Raw genomic sequence first — 18932 nt, 5'->3', positions numbered from 1 at the left:
ATAAATTTTAAATAAAGGACTAAAACCTCGGTTTATGGCATTTTGATCAAGACTATATAAATATCTTTGGATTAGAAGATAGCAAGCGAACGGAACTGGGTTAGTATATATTTAAATGTATGTAAAACTTAAAGGGTTTTAAATGATATTTGTCTTTTCACAGAGATAACATATTAGGAGATCCCGGAAGCGTTCAATTATTACGTCACGCATCTTTTGGAGATTCTTGACCCCCCCATGAAACGCACCGTAACGTTTTCTGTATCCAATAGTAAAACGTTTCGTAACCACCCCCAGTGACTCTTTGTACCTAAAACTTACCATTATGTGATGTAAAGTACTAGAAAGTCAAAAGTAATATTATCAATAACGCGTAATTCAATCCCCGCTTCGCATCGTAACGTTTTACAAAAGGACCCCCCCAAATTCGATACGTAATACTTGAACGTTCCCAGAGTAAAACATAGAATAAAAATGAAAAAACGTTCAAAAAGTGTTTTTCTTAATGTGTAAAAGCTATTTTAACAAAAGAGAATACTATAAAACGTAATTCTTCAATTTGTATGAAATTTTTGTAACATTTAATAAAATCTCGTATCGCCGACTAACTAGTCTAGTTACTTAACAGTTGCACTTACCGTAAGGGTGATTTTCGGAAATGAGACAGCGTTAAGTCTGATTCTTGTAGGTCAAAAGTGACTTTGACGTATGAGAGTCATAGTTCGCGCTAAGTCTCATTTCTAGATCTCACCCTTTTACCGGTATACCAGAACATATATCCGGTAAACATTAGGACAAACATTTCAGGCGTTACTGGCGCGTCCTTCGTAAGAACATATCGGCTGCAGCGCCTCCTATAGCGCGTCCAGCTGCCCCGGGACCGAGACCAACTCGACCATCATTATTCTCTGCTTCACACTTACATAAACCGTTCTCTTTAAGGTAAAGTAAGCGAAATAACCTAGTGATTTTTTGCTAAATATATTGTATTAATAAATAACGCCTGAAATAAAATAATGGCAAGTTTTACTACTACACTTCATTGTATTACTAACGAATAGTTTAAATCTTTAAATATTAACGATATATCTATATCGTTTCCTGGTCATCCAATCCTTCTAAATATAAAACCTCTATACTTCACCCTAAGCTCAAAAATAATGCGTAAATAATCCTAGGCATTAAATTGAAAAAATCAGGGGTTTTTATTTGGATAAGTTATTTAATAAGCTTATCTTTTACAGCGGACTAGGCAGAAATTTCACTGAAATTGGCGAAGAGGCGGGCTCTTCGGGACGTTTGGCGAACACTTTTGATGATGGAAGTGAACCAATTTATACTGACCCCTCACTGTTCGAACGATCTAGGTCTCTACGGTCCCTTCACTCATTGGACCTGAAACCTGACCGAAGAGAGCATCGTGCTTAATTATTAATTACACTACAGGCCACCACATACAAAATACTATTTACTCTTGTATTTGGCAGTCGACATTTATTAAGTTCATTCCTAAGGGAAAACTGTTTTTATGTATATCTATAATTTTGGAATTGTTGAAGAGTTATAGGACCTACCTATGTCATTTAATTTTATTGTTTTTTTTTCATCTCAAATGTTTCTCAGATTTATTGGGACTGAATTCCATTTAAGTTTACTTAAAATCACAATTATTAAAATTATAATGAAAATTAATTAATCTCACAATACTGATGAGGTAGTGGTGGCCGTAAAATTATTGAATACAAAACTTAACTGCCCATACCTGCTCAGATTTTAATTAATAAAATCACAAGATGGTTAACATTTTTAATACATTAATGATTAAAATTGTAAGTCAGTACTAATAAATATAATAAAGAATATATGTATGTATTATTTATGACCCTTATTTCACATTCATCGATATTAAATCTTATTAGTATTTTTTTAAATAAAGTTATTATACACATTATGTTGTAACTAAAAAATAAACTTGAATAAAATTATAATTGGATTTATTGAGATAATGTTACATATGATATGGGGATGGGCTTGGCATAGGCACACTCAATAATGGGGAATCTAAATAATCCATCTCAGTAGTGCTAGGTGCAGGTTCTGCTTGAGTAGTTAGCTTTTGCTGTAGAGCTTCATAAACTTTATGAACTGCTTCATTGTGCTGTGTTCCTGGCTGTAAAGCTTTCATCAATGTATGTATTCTAGTCTCTGGTAATTTGGGGTGAATATACCATATTAATTTTAATAAGTGTCTAGTCACATTGTCTTTAGATAGACCTGCAAAAAAGAATTCATCAAACAATACAGTACTGAAGTCTTCTCCTTGGAATTCATCCGGAAACTGTATTAACAGGGCAACTAGTTGATGTAAGAAAGGGTCAGAATAGGCCAGCCCATTTTTACAACTACCAAGTATGCTAAGTATCCTGAGCAATGCACCTCGGTCTTTTGTTTTTGCTGCATGTAGTGTGTAATACATTGCTAAAACACTGCATACTACACTCTCCCTCATATAAGCTTCACAAGCATCTGGAGGTGGACCAGAGTGCTCTATAGTAGTTATAGCAGACTCTCTCTCGTCTGGGGGCAGTTTATTATGCAATGCTCGGACTTGATCATCTACCATTAAAGACATCAATGCTGGTAAATATTTAGTTACCACTTGACTGTCTAGTTTAGGTTCTTTAAATTGTTGGGTGTTAATTATATCCCACGAACCTAATCCTAGTGCTAACATTCTCAGCAACAATATTAATATTGAATTATCTCTAGGCAGGCCTTCTGTGTTGATCAAGTGGTGCAGTATTTTTATAGCAGATGTTGCTAAGAAGTTTACAGCATATGGGTCACATAAGGTCATAGACAGATCTCCTAATATTTGCTCTGTTCCTTTCTTAACCCCATCTAAAAAACCTTGTAGCTCTCTTGATCTCTTAATATCTACATTTCTCTCTCTGATACATGCATCTAAACACCATGTGAATTTATGACAAGGATCTGCAGAAATTATTGGATGAACTTCTGCATCATGTAAAGTCATAAGCAGCTCAGCTCGTAATGTACAGTAATGAATATTCTTAGTTCTTAGAAACAGTGTACGCAGAAACTGTAGGACCATATCATAGAGTTTTACACTTGTGCCAACCATATGGGCAAGCTTTTGAACAACATTACCCTGTCTTCTTAATTTTGGAGATGATGAAAAGAATAGTTGTGACATGTTTTCATGATCAAATAAAACATTTTCCTTTTCTCTTATATATAAACTAAGCAAAGGAGAAACTTCATCACCAAACAAAGATTGGTTGTCTTGCCAAATCTGTCTTTTTACCTCTGTGTCAGTGTCATTGTATAATTCACGGTCACGGACCAAAACTTTTAAATATTTGTCGTCAATATGGGTTATATTTTTCAAAATGCTCATAATAACAGGCCTTAAAGCTTTAATTTTGATAATCGGAAAACTTTTGGCTAAGAGTTCTTTAAGCTTTTTTTCGTTACCTTTGCCATCTTTTTTTCCGAGTTTATTTATATGCTCTATCATCTTTTCTCTTAATTCCTCAAGCACAGAAGTATGAAAATCTAAGCGACGAACTCCATGTAGGTCAAGAAGAGGTAACATAGGTCGAAGAGATGGTAATAAAATACCATTTTCCAATTGAAACTCTTCTATAGCTTTCAGAGGATCAGTACAACTGGTGAGTGCGTCTCTCAAGAAATTCTGTCCAGGCACGCTGACATCATCTAAACCAGTGCCGAGAAATTTGTTAGACGAAGCCATATTGGTACACACTATCATGTAACAGTACACAGTAATGCAATTCCTTTACCTTACAATAAATATTATACGACTATTATATCATTTTCAACACATAAACTGTAAATAGGTAAAATAGAAACTTAAAAATATTTTAACAAAACTTGTATGTTTACAGTTTACTTCACAGTCCACATCACAAGGGTAAAGGCTGACACTTAACATTTGACAACTACACACTATAGAAATCAGATGGCTCAAGAGACAATTAACATTTGAATCAGGGTTGGCCTTTGTTTTGTCTCGTTAGTGATGTGACTAGGTGTCGATGCACTGAAGTACTTGGCCCACCTTTTTAGATGTCATTCGCTATTTGCTATGCCAAACAGTTGTCCTCAAAGATTTATTGGTCTTTCAAAGGAGAAAAGACGAAGGTACTTGATTTTGCGCAGACGTTCTCCGCACCTATAACTTCCAGCTTGTCATATTCTGATTTCTTAAACCAGTGGGACTTTTTCTGTTTTTTCTGGGTTCCTCTGTAGTGTCTTAAGATAAGGCCCAGATTCTGTTGGGCAGATAAAGTATTTTAAATACCTATATATAAAATATAAATAAATGTATATTTGTTACAATGTTGTGTGAAATGTCGAGCTTTTATTGGATTTATTGTTTTTATATTAAAATATTACCGATCCAATTTAAACTGACATTAAGACTAAATCGGATCGAGTGTAATTACAATTACATCCCTAGATACCATTATAGTAGTTCTATAATCTGATTTACTGGTGCTACAATCTACAGAGTACAGACTGTAGTCTGTAGACTACAGAGTACATAGACGCTTTGTAGTTTCTTTACATATACACTTGTGCAATTTGTGAAATTGTGTTTTATATTTATTTACAATACGAATACCTGAGAATTATTTGTTGATTATCATTGGATAATAATAATTTTACATTACTTACTTTAATAATTTTAACTCTATTTAGATTTTTTTTAATCTAAAAGATATTCCCGGTCAGTACTCCGGTTATCGGCGGTTTGTGAAAATATAATGTCCGAGAAGCAAAAAACGTGAGTATTTACATTTTGGTAAGCATGTTACTCAAACATACATTACAATAATATATTGTATAAAAAACAACATCTTTAATAAATTTTAAACTGTATTATTATTATGAACATTTCAGGCTATTTTGCGGAGATGTCAATGGAAATTTCAATGCATTATTTTCCCGCGTTGAAACAATTGTCAAGAAGTCAGGTTCATTCGATGTTTTATTATGTGTTGGAAATTTTTTCGGTAACGATAATTCACAGTTGGATGCTTACCGTATGAGGACGAGGAAAGGTATGTAATCTTTAGTGCAATACTAGTATAATCATATACTGCATAGTTATTAAAGTATTGAAGGTACTGTTTATTTTTTGTAATAGGTGGTGTTTACCATTTAAAGTATGATTTGAGATTGAGATTTAGCCTTAAGCCATTTCACACATGTGTTGATTAGAGAGATATTTGAAAAGGGTAGGCTAAATTCTCTCAAGACGGAGGCACACAATTGTGAGCTATTTGCCCCAACTTTCTGTGGGACTAGGCACATACTATTAGATATTATCATATTATTTTTTCAGTTCCTGTTACAACCTATGTTTTTGGCCCAAGTGATAGTAACCATGTCAAGTATTACTGTGAAGAAGGATCTGAAATTGTCCCTAATGTTATTTACATGGGTATGTATAAATTATATTTAACTATTTTACATAAGATAGAAACATGTAATAATATATTATAAAATAACATCTGATGAAATAAAATCACCACAAATTTTTGGGTATGTCAAACATAACATATTAAAAACTGTAACCCATGTAACCCATGGTTTCCTACATAATTATAAATATTCCAGGAAGACGAGGCATATTTACCACAAGTTCAGAAGTTAAGATTGCCTACCTAACAGGCCTGTCTAGACGAGAATTAGGAAAGGAGATACCTTCATGTACATTTGAGCCGAGTGACTGCAGTGCAGTGAGAGATGCATGTTATAGAGGACAGAGTGAATATAGAGGTGTAGACATACTTATAACCACTTTATGGCCCACTGGCGTACAACAGGATGAATGCCAGAAGGTATTTATTAGTTTAATTTGAAAACTCGTAAGCATATTTTATGCATTTTTACTTAGTTTGCATAAACTCAATATTATATAATTTAATACTTATACCTGAAGACCTGTATTAAGAATTAATTTGAAAAGTTATTTTTCATTAACATATTTTTTTATTATTATTTTAACAATTTTTCAAGGCAGAAGTGAGTGAAGAGAATCTATCAAATTTAATAGCATGGCTTACAATACATCTTAAACCAAGATATCATTTAGTGCCAACAACAAACAAGTTTTACGAGAGACAACCTTATAGGTAAGTGTACTAGAAAATGTATGATGTATGTGTTTAATTATTATATAACAATGTGTTTTGTAAGAAAAGCTTATATTAGTTTGTAAAAATATTAGAAACCAAGGAATCCATCAAGACTATAAAGAATGTGCGACAAGGTTCATAGCATTAGCTCCAGTAGGAAGCAAAGCTAAAGAGAAATGGATTTATGCATGCAGTTTACAACCGATTGCTAAAATGAGGATGACAGATTTATTGCAAAGTACCACGGATGAGACAGATTGTCCGTTTGACCCTGACTTGTTGAAACAGCACCAGCCTGGGAAAGTCGTTAAGGTAATGAAGTAAATTTTATTGGGAATAAATTCGTTCATCTCCTTGATTTTAAAAATAATTGGGTTATTTACTAAGAAAGTTAACTGCATGGACTTCCTTTTGGGCCTAAGGGTCGTTCAACTACTACGTAAGCAGATTTACTGCAATTTCTACCCCCCCCCCCTCTTGTCAGCAAAGCTAGTATTGTAATAGGTGTAGGAATCCTCGAAAATCATTTCGTTTTGAAGCATAGACAATGTGTGGGTAATGTGCAAAACATTAAATAATTATTGTTGACGAAATACGGAGGTGCCTCTGGCGCATCGCACGACGCTTTTTATTGTTCACGAAATCACCAAATAAGGAAATCAAAAACAACATACATTTTTAATTAGCTTATAATTACCATTATACGGCGACTCAAAAGAGTGTCGCTTATTCGACGAGCAGTCTCTGTGCATCACATGATGCGGTAGACCCTATTTACCACGTAGTGTTCAGAGGTTGTTCGGCTGAGTTTCATCACCGGACGTCAAGAATACGAGATTCCACGCGTATGACCTCGACGTCCGTCATTCCACAACTAAGCGTTTCTGAAGGCAGTTTTTGCCGCGCACTACTATTGCGCCCTCTGTTATATATGTTTATATATAAAAAATAATTTATCTAGAGGTCCTGTCTCCTAAATTTGATTAAATTAGTAGCTTTTTATTAAACAGTTATCGGTTTTGATTCCCCATTGGATTACAAATTATAATAATTTATTTTTTTCCGCCTGTAATGGGATGATCATCGTCATCGTCTTTATTTGGTCTATTTCTGGACTTATTCTTCCTCCATTTTCCTCCAGTATGCCCTGCACTGGCCTCTCTGTATCCACACCAATCTTGACGATGTCGTCAGTCCACCTAGTAGGTGGCCGCGCGGTTTTTTTGTTCTACCCGGGTTTCCATTCATTTTCCAATGAGGTGCTAAGACGTTTTTAATGCTCAAACCAACTATCCTGGATTGAATAGTTAAGCCTTGTGTGGGTGACACATTTTTTCAATCTCCATTTCACATAATTGTTTTAGGTATCCGGTAATGGACAGTTCTTCTTCAATATGGACGCTTCGGAAGACGATCACGGGAAGAGAAAGAGGTTAGGTGGAGATAATCCAGAGAGGAAACGGAGGGATATAGATCCGGGTATAAAATCTTTAATCTACTTTTTGTTGATTTAACGAAAAATTAAAAAAAAAACACGTTCATAAATTTAACTCCCACTCTAATTGAGGTCTCTGATATTTGTCTGTGTGTATTTTTATTCAGACACATGCTGGTTTTGTTTGTCGTCTCCGTCCGTGGAGAAGCACTTGGTGATTTGCGTGGGCAGGCACTGCTATCTGGCCCTGCCCAAAGGGCCACTCACGCCCTTCCACGTTCTCATCCTGCCCATTGCCCATCATCAGTCTGTTACTAAGGTGGGTTTAAAAGGTCCGATTATAAATTAAATAAACTTTTGTCTAAAATAAAATTTATTGTACGTGAAATAATGAATAAACAACATATAGCCACATAACTTTTTGTTGTTTACAATAGAATCCAATTGTATTAATTTTGTAACTTTTTCAGAAGCAACTTTTATCTACTTTAACACTATAATTATTAATACAGAGTGGTTTTTAAATGTACAATGATTTAGATGGAATTATTTTGTAAAATAAATAATAAATGCTAAATAAAGTTTAGCCACTCTTCCACATAGAAATCTCATAATTTTCCAGTCACCAGAGGAAGTTGTCAAGGAAATTAACCAGTTCAAAGATACGCTTAAGAAGTTTTACGGCTGCATGAACAATGTGAGCGTGTTCTTTGAACGGAATTACAAGACGTCTCACATGCAGATTCAATGCGTGCCTCTCCCTAAACGATGCGAAACGCAGATACTTGAGGTGTTTCAGGTAAAATTCATTTTCGTAATTTTCTCGTGTTATTTTAGATTTTGAAGTTAAACTTGTTTAGATTCGTTGTGATTTGAAACCGTATGCAACGGAAAAAAACGACAGATCAGAGACAATAAAGGATGTGGAGGATGAAGCCGGCAAAGAATGAGACAGAAATATAAATACTATTTTGAAGTGAAAACTTCTTCATCGTTGTGATTTGAAAGTCGTTGAAAGAGCGACAGTAAAAAGAGACAGACACCAAAAATTCTTAAGATTTAACGCGGGAGAGAATGAGATAGGAAGCATTATACAGTGTATATGTCGCAGTAAAGTAGTTAAATCAGAGAGTTAATTGAATCTAAAATCGATGTTCAATCAAGTCGCTGAAGTTCCGTCAGACAAGTGACTGAACTAAACGTTTAACGAGTTTCCTAAATGTTCCTAGGCAACAAGATTAACCTAACCATTTACAATAAAGCAAAACACGGAATATCCAAGCTCTCAGTTCTTCACGATCACATCGAAAAAATAACAAATGAAATAATCATGGCGGAGGCTTGTTTTATATTGTTAATCAACACGCTGGCTTTCGGTCAGACATATAGTTAAACGTTTTCGACGCTGCTTTACTTAAATCAAAATTCTTTCGACTTGATTGAATATCGACATTTAATTAACTGTCTAGAGATTCAATTAACTCTCTAATTTAACTACTTTACTGCGACATATAAACTTTAAATTACTGTATTTGATGATCATTTTCTAAATTAAAAAAACATAGATGTGCAAAAAATTAAATAAGTAAGTCAAGTAAGTAGTTCAATTATAAAATAAGATGAAATTTATCAATTTTATCTACATATCATTAATTATAGAAACTTTTTGAAGTGAAAACTTCTTACTACACTTTATTAAAAGTTTTCTTTAGTTCAAGGTTTTTTTTTGTATCAGTAATACTGAAACTGTCATAACAATTTTCAGGAATTATATATAATAATACTTACTCGTAAATTATATTATGTTTATTTAATGAAGATTTTAGTGTATATGGGTTAGAAAAAATAAAAGTTTCGATATTAAGTTTGTTATTTTTAAATGTTATGAGCCCAGCCCAGGCACTGGTTCTAATGGTTCAACTTGCTTCTTTTCCTTTTCTCTTGAATATGGCTGCGGCACACATAAACAATATGTGAAGTTATATATGTATATGACGCTATGTTAAAAGCCAAATATCGCAAATCAATTGAAAAGTTTTTAAACAGCCATTTTATATTTCCGTACCTAGCATATTCATTCAAGTTCTAGACTACCCTCTTATTCATAAAATCTAAATCTGTCAATATTAAAAGTTGTCTCTTTCTGTCATATTGGATTAATGTTACGATAAAAAGAGACATATGGTTTAGTTTAAACTATGTAAAGTTTTTTGTTATAGGTTAAGATAAGGTAAGAGGGTTTTACTCTACCTGTATTAAGATCAGTTATATAGGCATCGTGTCTATTTAAATTAATAAATGTTGTTTTAAACAATTTATAAAAGAGAGTTTTTTTTTACATTTTCGTTATTTTTTTATTAAATCATGAAATACTAAGAATCTTACGTTCGGCATTTCCAATTAATTACCTGGATTAATAATGAACGTATTGTTAAATCTGTTTTGAATAAATGTATTTTAGGATGAGGCAGGCATAAATCGTATAGAGCTGGAAGTTCTTCCGCCCTATACGGAGATATCTCAAGTTGCGTTGCCCGGAAGTCCATACTTCCACGCGGAGCTTCCTTCCGGCGAACACGTGTACGCCAAGCCGAAGCAGCACTTTCCTTTGCAGTTTGGAAGGTAATTTATTGTAAATTTAATTATAATATAAAAAATAATAAATGTAAAACATATTGTACACACGTCTTAAATACTGATTTTTTTAAATTAAACAGTTAAGAATGTAATTGTAAGTTTAAACCATTCTCGAACCACTGAACACACAAAAAATTTAATCTACAGATATACGCACAGAAGATCAATATATGTATATGTATTATAATGATAGTAATTTAAAGGACTGAAGCATCTAAAAAATATTTACCTGCTATAACGTTCGTGGATAACTCCAAAACTATAACTGATTTTGATGCCAACGGACTATTTCCTAAGATTGTAGACGATATAACTTAAGAACTATATGAGTTCTAAATAAAATTAAGATTCGAGACTAATTTTTATTATGATGAAAATAGAGACGTGCTATCAAGCCCCCCTCTATTGAACTGTGAGGATAAGGCAGACTGGCGTCAATGTCTTCTAAGTAGAGAGGAAGAAGATTCCCTCGTGGCCTCCTTCAGGGAGAAGTTCCGACCATTTGACTTCACGGCAGATGAGGATAGTGATAGTGACTAAATTAGGTTTTTTTAATTAGTTTGCGTACATATATGAATTTTATTATAAATTAATTAGCAGGTTATTATTTTACCTAATTAAATGACAGTCGGGATTTGTTTGAATCAAAATGAAAAAAAATTTAAGTTAAATCTTTAAGACAACATTTTTTGATTTTTGTTATAACCAACTCATTGTATATATTACTGATTAAATGCTATTAATAAATGAATTTTTCTTTTAATCCCTATAAAAGTCTTCCATGCATCATCTACCTAGTCCAGCCATAGGTTCTGTTACAAATGAAAATGCATTTTTAAATGAAATAATGTAATATTAAAATTTATTCCTACATATTTATGAAAGTCTCAGCAAAAAATATAAAAAATCTAAATAGCAACATTTGGCTTTTATACAAGCCTTTAATCTCTTTGGCCACGAATATATGCATTTACGCAGTTTCCAAGGAAATTTCGGTACTGCTTGCTCCAAAGATGTTTTAAGAGATTCAATGTCGCCGTTCTCGTTTTCTCTTCTCTCAACGTTCTCGTTTAGAGCAGGACATGTCTCCTTAAATTGACCATAATTTGAAATCTAAAGGGTTAAGGTCTGGACTAGATAAGGGCCAGTCTTCAGCTCTAATAAAGTCCGGAACTTTGGTTTCAAGTCAGGCTTGGGTAGTTGGTGCCTTGTGACCAGGTGCAGAATCCTGCTGGAAAGTCCATGGTATATTTTTAAAAAATTGAGTTATTGCTGAGAGGTTTCATAAGATATCCAAGACTGTATTATCTTGATACACTGCCCGAACAGTTCACTCCTTTTTTCAAAAATATAGTTATGTGACTCCTTGATAAGACCAAACCATCACTGACGCAGGATGATGACCACGTTGTACCTTTCCGACCACTTAAGCAGCTTCTTTAGAACTGTGAGCGTATACTTTATCATTTTGCTTAGTGTAGTGTTCTTCAATCGTGAAAATTTTTTCATCGGTAAAGCGTATATTTCTGTGCTTTTCACCTGCGTATCTAGACAGAGGGCGTTTTTATCCACTCTCTTTAATTCTAACGATTGATTTAGGGCATGTCCTGTATATCGAAGGTAAACACTGGGCTCCAGGTCTTGTCCTAGCGGGAATCTCCATTTCTCGCGATAACATTTGACGGTTTTTACGAATTCTGGCTTTAACAGCCTTTATAGTTCACACAGCACGCGGCTGCCCCGATATTTTCTGGTATTCAATAGACGAAGTGTTGTTGTAACTGTTGATATTAAGATATACGAACATACGCCTGATACTAAGCTTTTGAATTGTCTGGAATATGACCGAATGCTCCATACTCACTTTGCGCAAGGGGTTCACTGCAATCCTATTTTCATTAAAACCCCATTCCATATTGTTATTGGATAATGAGCACGAAAAAATATTTGAAATTGCAAGAAGTTTTTAAAATAATTTACGTGTTACAAATTCAAAATAATTAAAAAGTAGAAGAAAATAAAAGTTTTATGTAGTATTTATTTATGGCCAGATTAGTTATATTCACGTGCTTGCACAAGTAACTGTCAAACAGCCTGTACGAGCTAAAGTGGTACATTTCGCTCAATCGGGCTGTGCCAGCTTGATGCTTTCATACATAGGCATAGGAGTGCCTTATGCAAAATGAAAAAAAATCAGATAACATCCAAGGCTAGTGAGGGCCTACGTGCAACAGGTGTTCGACGCCCCGGTGATTTACCTCTAACCATTCCTCTTAGATGTCGCAACTTTCAAAGCGAAATTAGAGAATTATCGCTGAATAATTTAAAACTCTTGTTAAACGTAAATAATAATATTGTCTGTAAGTGTTTGCTTACATCATTCTCTCGGCAACTTTACATCATCAAGCATTTTTTAGTTGCACGAAACTGAATTTCGCAACGTTTGAACATTCTTACTTTCTTGAATATTACTATCTATTACTTTACTAATTAATAACTTGTAGCGGTAAGATGTGGAAGGGGTGTGAGAGAGCCGCTAGTATGTTTACAGAGTTTCATTTTTCTTTCCTAATATCATTTTGTGCACTTAGGCATTTAAAATCTCTTTACCAAAAATTTTACTCCTTTACTTAGTAAGCTATATACCTACACTAGCCCGTCACTTTGTCCACGTGAATTTTAAATATTTGTTAAAAATATTTAACAATTCATTCAATATGCATGTATTATTTATATTCTGATATAATATAAAAAGTATTAGTGTTTGTGAATTTTGAGGAAACCTTTGTCTAAGACTAACAATTAAAAACTTATTAGTTACAGAAGGCTGATAATCTTCCTTATAGTAAAACTCAACAATGTTACATATGTTATATAATGCTCAAATTGCACGTTTGGAGTTATACTAACTACTTACTATACGAAGGTGAAATGAAAATCAAAATTCAATTAAATTAATTTATTTTCGTCACATCATACTGCCTAATGACCCATTTGTTATAAAAAACATATTTTTAACAACATGACCAACTAACTTACAGCGTACGAGTATATAACAAAATACTAAAATGATATGGTACATTGTCTAGAAATGATAAGGAGTAAATTTGCCAGTCAGATGGGGCGACTTCGTTGTGTTGAGACGGAATTAGTCTCTAGTTTGATTCTAGCTAATTGTTATAATCAAATCGCTTCATTGAAACGAAAGTCTATGCAATAGCGTTTGATATGCGAGAAAGTATTTGAGACGGAGAAGTTTTGTGACAATGTTAAAAGCATGATTATAACAATTAAACCACAGTCGCTTACGAAATTACTTCAGTCGATAATAAGTAACAGTAAACTAATACTACAACTACACAATGTATAACTTCGTTTGACTAGCAAAAGTATTTGTGCCTAGATATATAAAATAGATTTTAATTAAAAATAGGGCAGTCTTCATTGGAATTAACTTAAATGAATCCGTGTAAGGTCCAATACAAAATGTCACCAACATTCATAAACTATGCCTACTCGATACATTAACTTTCTGCCGTATTTACCAAAAACTAAAGGTATTGTCTTGTTACTCTTCATTGAGGAGCAAGGGCGTCGCTAAGGGTTCTAGGACAGCGAGGAGTAATTTTGAGTTTTGTACCACGCGATTCTTAAGAAACAACAGCGCTACAGATATTGAGTGAACCACCAAACTGTATACAATACATCCGTAGGTAACAGAGTACAGGAACTGAACCATATAGCGACGCCCCTACCGAGGATTGTTCGATACTTATGATATATAACATTACCCGAGGAATATATTAATTAGGAAGGTCTGTTTGCCAGCTGTCAAGCGTCAGCTACAAATGTTATGTGACGGAATGACTATGTATATTGATCGTATATAATATCAGCCATTTCGAAAAGTAATACCAGCCCCACAAGTTTCACAATTATATGAACCGTAGAACGGTTCCTCATAGTATTACCACAGATATTAATTATTATTACCTGTCAAATTTGTGGTGGACTTTTCAATATGGATGAAATGGTTGATGTAATGGCAGTAGCAAATATTTTTAATAGTATAAGATCAATTACTTATCAAGAAGTGACATCATTAAATGCAAGATATCTATTATCGGTTCATAAATATATAAACGCTTAGACAGGTTTCTTTTCTAACACGAAATACATAAACAAGGTTGTCTACACCTAATTATGATAGATGTCAATTTTTTTTATACGATTTCGACGTACGTATTTTTTTAGACGAACATTTCTTTAATATACGACTCGTAGGCCGTAGCAATTACTATTAGATATAGAACCGGAGTGCATCGAAAAGTATGTATTATATAGTTCGTTATTTCAATATTCGAAGTTATATAGCGTATTAATGAAAACTCAGGTTTCCATAAAATTTACAACAATCAAACAAGTCATACTTTATATGGATATAACTTTTTATTATATCGTAACTAGTTTTAAGACTTTGGTCAATAAGGCATTAAGTTTAAAATATATATTTACTTTTAATTATTGTTCTTCTTAGTTATAATATTCGATACTCGTCAATACATTTAATACAACAGTTATTTACACGGCTTAAGAGCCCCAAGCTGATAGTTTTAAATAACACAAGCGAGTGTAACAGAGCTGTCAAATACTTCAATGACAACAAAATACAATGTTTTGTCTCTATTCAACGTGTCACTATGAACGCAACAAAACATTTTTCAACTATTCATGGCCATTATGACCATAGAGTCTATATCATTTGTTAGGCTAGACATGACGTAAAAGCTCTGTTGAACTCGCAATCGAAATTACGAATAAATTTTAATACATTCATAATATTCATAAACTTTGAATATCCCAAAGAGTACATAGTACAAAACTGTTTATTGTGTTACATGGCACTAGTTATTGGCTAAACCTATCTATCTACACGATATATGTACAGACATTTTGGCAACATTGCGGGGTTCCAAGCGAATAACTCTTTTATTAAAATACTTCTTCTAATCAATAGGCCAGGGTATTTTATAATTTACAGTTCCATTATAATTTCATTGCCATATTTATTTTTATAAATTAGGACATGCCATATCCTTAGCACGGTCGGTTAAATCGAATAGTTTACGTAAACGAATAGTTACAATTAATTTTCGTAAGGAAAAGACGTGCAGCGAGTTCTGGGTACACGAAAGAATAGATTTTGATACTTGATTTTTATTTGTACTTAGATCTACCAATAATCGACAAGATATATGAATGCTTGACAAAAATCGAAACCTTAGCACAGAGCCTTTAAAGTAAAAATGCCTAAAGTACCACGACCATGAGTAAAATTACAATGAATTCTTTCGAATTGTATTAGGGTTTTATTAATTTTAGTTGTTGAAATGTGTATTTTACATTACATACAATTTTAAAGTACTTAGAAAACTTCCTTCGTACTTTTTTTGTATTTCAAAGTGCTTTGCGTTTCCTATTTCGGATTTAACAGGTTTACGATTCCTGTATGAACTAATGAGTTTATATTCCTTTCCTATTAACTCCTTTAATCCAAAGCCTTAAACTTTCTCAATAAATCACATGTACTCGTGGGGACTGTCTTGAGATTTTAGTTTTTAGTAGTTAATTTAGTCCCCCTTATGGGCTCTCAGACATTGATTTGAAAGGCTTCCCTGGAGACCTTGGAGTCGTGCCCGTGTCGCTTGCGTCTGTCCCGGGGGTGACCCTCGCACTCCGTGTCGTCTGAGAACCGGGACGGAGGGTGGATGTGATCGTTGAATGATGGGTAGTTCGAGATACTGGAACATTTTAATTTCGATAGAATACGGCTTTGCTGCGAAACTAAATAATGGACGCATATAAAGTGGTTAAGTCTATTGTACTACTGTGTCTATTTTAAAGCCTTAATTTTTTTTTGAAGGAAGCCCCGAGAAAACGGCCAAGGTTCGAAGTTCAGTAAAAGCAAGCTCTTGCAAGCTCAAGCAGTGTAGTTGGGAAATCTTATTTTTATCTGATTAGCACGTATATTGAAGAAAATACATGTTATACTATGTATTAATGTTAAAAGTAAAATGTTTATAATATATATATGTATATTTAATTTGACCTTTAACTAATTTATTAATAAATTCACAATGAAAAACATTTTGATTATTATACGTCAGTCAGGTAATAGAAAACTCAGTCAATTCGAGTTTTCTATAATAGAGACATATAATAATCAAAATGCCATGCTTTTAATTACATATTCATTATTTTTCATTGTACATGCCTTATCTATTCCTAAAAGTTTAATTTCGTGGGAGAACGTCGTAACGTTAACGTTCGTAATAATATTAATTAACACGTGCAAAACGGTACATGTTTAAAAGATGGCCTCGCATCAGGCCTTCCTTTGGCCAGAGAACCGTCTTGGCGAGTCCTTGAAATTAATATTTAATGCGAATTTTGAAAATCTTGTCAAATAGCCTATTGCTAAAGAGCACAACATATAACAAGTAAATAATGTAATAAATTTGGATTTAAATTCAATTAATACTTTTTCAAACTCATGAGCCAGAACATTGTCTAGTATTGACAGCTTCTTTATGTTCAAATGAGGAATCAATATAATCTAATTCTAGTATCTATGCATGCGTATTTTGTTTTTAATCAATGGATATTGTGCTGTGTAAATACTAAGGGCTTAGTAAAGGTGATAAAACTACTTATAAATTACATAATTTATTTTAGGTATTTCAAAAGAGTGGTTAAAGTTGGTACTTTAGACAAGAAGCCAGGCGTCGACACTCTGTAACTTCCAATAGCGAAGATGTTGTATGATATTTTAATTTATAGAGCCAAGTTAACAAAGGAATTGGCAACGCGGTACTCAACGTAATCTATAGTAAGTGACAGAGTACCAGTGCAGCCAAAAATGTTAAATATTTATATTAAATTCGAAAGTATTTTTAGATAAAAGTGCAATATCTATATGACGTCACTAAAGCGTAACCGAACTAAATGGTGCTATAATATGAAATGATAAACGAACATCATGTGTCGGTGTTTTGGACAGTAACCTGAAGGTGGTCTCGTCGTTGTGGCTGCTGTAACCGCTGGAAGACCTCACGTGCCGTTTGCCAACACCAGCCTTTCCCTTTCGCGAGGGAAACGCCTTCCGGACCACGCCCGCCACCGAGTTCTCTGATGACGATGATGACTCTTCGCGCTCTACTGTCGGATCTGTATTTAGATTCAATATATATAATATATGCTGTAGGCGGTAAATGGCCTATATTTTTAAATTTTAAGTTAGGCATTTTGCCTATTTACAATTATTAATTTCAAATTGTAACGGTCCATTTAGAACACACGAACAGGTAGCACAGTTATAATTGTCAATTCTATATGATTGTAAAATTGTGATAAACGAGTTTTTTAAAGTGTTATATATTTACTGTTCTAGAAAATTAATTTTTATTTAATCAATTTACAATAAGAACTATATGTAGACAAAGACATGTCAATGGCTATTAAATAAATATAGTACGAGGTATTAATCCCTTTCATAAGGACCATTCTGAAGCCGTTAGCGTGAGATTTCAAAACATACGTAACTTTCGACTGACGTACGGAAACATCATAATCCAAAAAATGTTTCTCTCTCAAGCTTTAGTTTTAAGTGATGATGATATTAATGTATCCCTAATGGGAAAGGCAAATGACTTCAGTCCATACAGCCAGGTCTTGTTCTTGGTAATAATTGCAAAATTTTGGTAGTTTTAAAGGCCGAAGCGCTTTAGTTTTAAGGTTTTAATTGCAGACTTCACAGTTTGTTTGTTTACATCCAGATCCTTGTTAATCCAGCGTATCAAAATTATTTTTTTAAATGTTGTCACGAGAGTATCTATAGTTCCTATTTCTGGTACAATATAACAGCTGTATTTTTTTACAACAGGGGGCAAATAGGCACCTGATAGTAAGTGCTACCTGCCGCCTATAGACAGTCTCTATGCCAGGAGGCTCGCGAGTGCGTTGCCGGCCTTTTAAAAGTTGTAACGTATTTTTCGTTAAAGATGCCTCCGTTAAATGATTAGAAAATTTACTGAATATGCAACTTAGGTAAATTAGTTAAAGATTGATTAAGTAACTATTATAGAATATTAAAGGGGTTTTTTATGTTTCAGGAGGCTCACCTGATGTTAAGTTATAGCTCTGCCCATGGACACTTTTAATGTCAGAGGGCGTTACCGGCCTATATTGGATTAATACCTTATGCAATGGATTAATACTGTTATCAAATAGTTTTTAATTATTTATGTCTCGTGTCTCGATTCGGAAGGCAAGATTCATTTTGGGTCGCAGAGCCTAGCGAGTTATGTGTTTAATAATAGGTGTACTAATGGCGAATATAAGTCTTATAGTACGAGGAACAAATTAACCCCTAAACGCCCCTATTCGGCCTACGTATGATGGTACAATACATGTGGGTGGCGGCGCAGGCCTGAGCGGGGCGGCGCGTTCGCTGTCCGAGTGCGGGGCGCTCGCGTCGTCGCTGACATCATCCTCGTACTCTGTAATGGGCAGGTGCAGCGTTAGTATCTTCTTCACCTCCGAATCCGTCGATCCCAAGTTGTCCGACTCTGTAACGCCACAAACCGATCAGAACCGCTTCGAGGACCCAC

General features: G+C 34.0%; 4 protein-coding genes and 1 long non-coding RNA gene across 9 annotated transcripts in view; 3 read left to right on the top strand and 2 right to left on the bottom strand.

Moving 5' to 3' along the window:
• The window catches only part of LOC123712940, a 31221-nt gene extending 29384 nt beyond the window's left edge, over positions 1-1837 (top strand). For 4 of the 5 annotated variants that reach the window (XM_045666345.1, XM_045666346.1, XM_045666344.1 and 1 more), the window contains 2 exons: positions 808-942; positions 1245-1837. In XM_045666345.1, the coding sequence (XP_045522301.1) occupies positions 808-942; positions 1245-1428 (319 nt within the window). In that variant the 3' untranslated portion in view covers positions 1429-1837. Of the gene's footprint in view, positions 1-163; positions 336-807; positions 943-1244 lie in introns of those variants that run through there. The other variant, XM_045666347.1, reaches the window with a different exon arrangement.
• Positions 1838-1977: 140 nt separating this feature from the next.
• Positions 1978-3961, bottom strand: LOC123712941 (negative elongation factor B). The gene has a single exon (XM_045666349.1). It carries the CDS (start codon positions 3794-3796, stop codon positions 2009-2011), a length of 1788 nt encoding a protein of 595 aa, XP_045522305.1. The 5' UTR covers positions 3797-3961; the 3' UTR covers positions 1978-2008.
• Positions 3962-4596: 635 nt separating this feature from the next.
• LOC123713587 (CWF19-like protein 1) lies at positions 4597-11014 on the top strand. Its single transcript, XM_045667323.1, has 11 exons — positions 4597-4834; positions 4951-5111; positions 5396-5494; positions 5671-5894; positions 6073-6188; positions 6284-6503; positions 7556-7670; positions 7794-7945; positions 8249-8425; positions 10088-10248; positions 10644-11014. The coding sequence occupies exons 1-11, from the start codon at positions 4815-4817 to the stop codon at positions 10801-10803; spliced, it is 1605 nt and encodes a 534-aa protein (XP_045523279.1). The 5' UTR covers positions 4597-4814; the 3' UTR covers positions 10804-11014.
• Positions 11015-13293: 2279 nt separating this feature from the next.
• The window catches only part of LOC123713634 (Down syndrome cell adhesion molecule-like protein Dscam2), a 129609-nt gene continuing 123970 nt past the window's right edge, over positions 13294-18932 (bottom strand). The window contains exons 35-37 of the mRNA XM_045667393.1: positions 18732-18890; positions 17328-17490; positions 13294-16064 (exon numbers count right to left, since the gene is read on the bottom strand). Coding sequence (XP_045523349.1) covers positions 15914-16064; positions 17328-17490; positions 18732-18890 — 473 coding nt within the window. The 3' untranslated portion in view covers positions 13294-15913. The remainder of the gene's footprint in view (positions 16065-17327; positions 17491-18731; positions 18891-18932) is intronic.
• On the top strand, positions 14502-17345 carry LOC123713635. The gene is made up of 3 exons (XR_006754222.1): positions 14502-14592; positions 16999-17152; positions 17221-17345. It is a non-coding gene; the product is annotated as an uncharacterized LOC123713635 (long non-coding RNA).

Source organism: Pieris brassicae, chromosome 8, assembly GCF_905147105.1.
Source record: "Pieris brassicae chromosome 8, ilPieBrab1.1, whole genome shotgun sequence".
NCBI classification, from domain to species: Eukaryota; Metazoa; Arthropoda; class Insecta; order Lepidoptera; family Pieridae; genus Pieris; species Pieris brassicae.
Note: the sequence above shows the minus strand (reverse complement) of the source record. Positions and strands in the feature narration are given on the sequence as shown.